The following is a 3,180-nucleotide window of genomic DNA, read 5'->3' on the forward strand; positions in this document are numbered from 1 at the left end:
GTTAGGAAGTGCATTGAGGTGTAGAAACTCTGCCAAATTAGATTGGAGCCTGGTGTTGCCATCCGGTTTCACCAGTCCTCAGTCAAATCGTCCAACCCATGCTAGCATGGAAAGCGGACGTTAAACGATGATGATGATGATATATATATATATATATATATATATGTGTGTGTGTGTGTGTGTATGCATACATACATACATACATACATACACACATGCATGCATACATACATACATACATACATACATACATACATACATACACACATACATATTGAATCCAAACATGAACAAGCAAGAAAAGACAACAATGCAAGGACATGGAATAAGTACAGTGTTATTGGACACTCAGGAAAGGAAAGAAAAGAAAGAGGATTTCACGTTTCGAGCATGGCTCTTCATCAGAAATTTAGAAAAAGTCCAAAGAAAGGAAGGCGGAGAAAGAAAATCGTCATCGATACACACGCAGTCACATATTGAAATGACTGGAAGGGAAAGGGTGAAGAAAAAGTTCTTTCAAAGACAGAAGAGTACAAGAGAAGGTGGTATGTGTGTGTATGTGTGGGTATGTGCATGCACGCAGGTGTGTGTGTAATGATTATGTGGCTGTTTATGTATGTGGCTGTTTATGTATGTGGCTGTTTATGTATGTGTGTGGTTGGACATAGTATCATTTAAGATCATAGGAAGAATTTATAGTAAGAATTTTGGTAGGAATGGCTGCCTGTTGTGTGTCTACATACATACATACATACATATATACATACATATATACATACATGGGATATGTAACACACTGCCTAAATTCAAATCTTGAGAAATTAGGCTTTTCAAAACCAGAAAGGTGAAAACTCATTCAAAGACTACAGATTGAAGCCATAACTGTGAAACTTCTCAGAAGTTTATTATTTAAGTATGCATGAGCATGTTGAGACCTGCAACTGTATGCATGAGAATACATACATAAAACAAGTCATACAAATTTGCACATATGCATACATACATGAATACAAAAATACTCTGTTGATATTGTTGAAATTCCAGTGAAGGAGCCTTGGATTTAGGCTAGAAAGCAGCTCAAAAAAATAGACTCTGTTGTTGATGTTGAAATTCCAATGAAGCAGCCTTGAATCTAGGTTAGAAACTAACTCTTTATTGACAAGAAATCTTTAAATAAAACTGAACAATGGCATACATACATACATACACATTTGCAATCCAGGAACAAGAAATATCAACCAAATGCTTTTTCAGCGTATGTTATATTCTGGTATTTTATCATAATACTATATGATAAACAGTGAAGGCATATGGCTTAATGGTTAGGGCATTCAGCTCACAATTATAAGGTCATGAGTCTCATTCCCAGTGACATGTTGTGTCCTTAAGCAAGATACTTTATTTCATGTTTCTCCAGTCCAATCAGCTGGTATAAATTAGTAGTACCTGTATTTCAAAGGGACAGGCTTGTCACATTCTGTGTCACGCTGAATCTTCCTGAGAACTACATTAAAGGTATGCATGTCTTTTGAATGCTCAGCCACTTGCATGTTAATTTCATGAGCAGACTGTTCCATTGATCAGGTCAAATGGAACCCTCATTATAGTAAGCAATGGAGTGCCCATTTATATCATAAATCTTTTTCAACATGTCCCAGAAATAATTTATTTCAAATACTATGCACCACACATACAAGCAATAAATAAATTTTCATTTCCTTTTTTAAAGATGTGGAAGGTACTGATGAAACTATTTCATACAAGCAAAACAGTAAGTATAATTAATGCCATTAGCAAATAGTATTCTATTTAATATTACTGTCAGAATTATTTATATAATTAATATATCTATATTATATATAAAACAGAGATGTGTGTGTAATATACTATATATAAAACAAAGATGTGTGTGTAATCGCTTATTTGATTTTCTTTTATCTCTAATTAAAAATAAATAATATTGCTTTATATTTAAGATTCACTTCTTTAAAAAGGTTTCTCAATGTCAACTTCTGGTACGGACGTGAAAAAACGGCGACGTCTCTCACTCTCTACTTTTAATGTTCGCTTTCTGTAAACAACTACGATCAATTACTGAAACACATATTTACGAAGTTCATAAATTTAGATATTCCGTACAAGATAGTTTTTAATGTGCTTTTATTTATACGATTTTTGGGCGTTCCATGTTCATCTCATTCATTCTTTGCAATGTTCTCTCTCTCTCTCTCTATCTCTCTCTCTCCCTCTCTATCTCTCTCTCTCCAGGTTTGATTTCGTTCCGAACTCGCACACTCCGTTAATTTTCGTAAATAAATTTTCTATTATTATTATTTTTTGGGGGGCACGCCGTGTTCAGCTCTATGTATTCGTAGTGAATCACACACTCACATGTGTGTGAGTGAAGGGGTGTGTTGTGATGTCTGCGCACATACATAAATACATATGTATACATCTTTTCTGTGTGTATATCTGCACGTGTGTGTGTGAGAGAGAGAGGCAGACAGACAGACAGAGAGATGTTTCAGTGACCCTCTCTCTCTCTCACTCACACACACACACATACGTACAAGAAATGTATGACTATTTATGTATGTACGTGTAATTGTCGACACACCCCTTCACTGGCTCTGTCTGTCTCTGTCTCTCTCTGTCTCTCTCTCTCTCTGTCTGTCTGTCTCTCTCTCTCTCACACACACGCGCACGCGCGCATACACACATGTGTCTTTGTAAATATGTTTGCATATATTTATGTATGTGTGTGTCTGTAAGAGACAGAGTGTGAGTGAGTCAAGGGGTGTGTTGCCATATGCATCCATCATTTTTATATGTATGTGTGCGTGTGTTTGTGTGTGAGAGAGCGCTGTGTATGTAGTACTAGCAGAGGCACCCGGCGTTGCTCGGGAATGAAAATGTTGCTTATATACTTGAAGAAAAAAAGGCAAAATATGCTGTATAGAAATTTGAGAGGACATTCTGTAGATGGACTCTCAGATGAATGATGGCTGGGCGCCTCTCATGAATGGGGAAAATTGAAGATGTGCCAAAAAGCCTCATTGGTACTTGGAAACTTTTACGAAAATTAAAATGGGGATTAAATGAAAAAAATGATTTACGTGAATATCCTCACAAGAGTAATTGAAATAAATGGCGATTGTGGAACCCCCCATGCACGCACGC

At 36.3% G+C, this 3,180-nt stretch overlaps 1 protein-coding gene across 1 annotated transcript in view; it reads left to right on the forward strand.

The window, feature by feature from the left end:
• The window catches only part of LOC106874055 (uncharacterized), a 97,676-nt gene that overhangs the window by 38,307 nt on the left and 56,189 nt on the right, over positions 1-3,180 (forward strand). Inside the window, exon 8 of the mRNA XM_052968304.1 lies at positions 1,730-1,771. Coding sequence (XP_052824264.1) covers positions 1,730-1,771 — 42 coding nt within the window. The remainder of the gene's footprint in view (positions 1-1,729; positions 1,772-3,180) is intronic.

Source organism: Octopus bimaculoides, chromosome 5 (assembly GCF_001194135.2).
Source record: "Octopus bimaculoides isolate UCB-OBI-ISO-001 chromosome 5, ASM119413v2, whole genome shotgun sequence".
In the NCBI taxonomy this organism is placed as follows: Eukaryota; Metazoa; Mollusca; class Cephalopoda; order Octopoda; family Octopodidae; genus Octopus; species Octopus bimaculoides.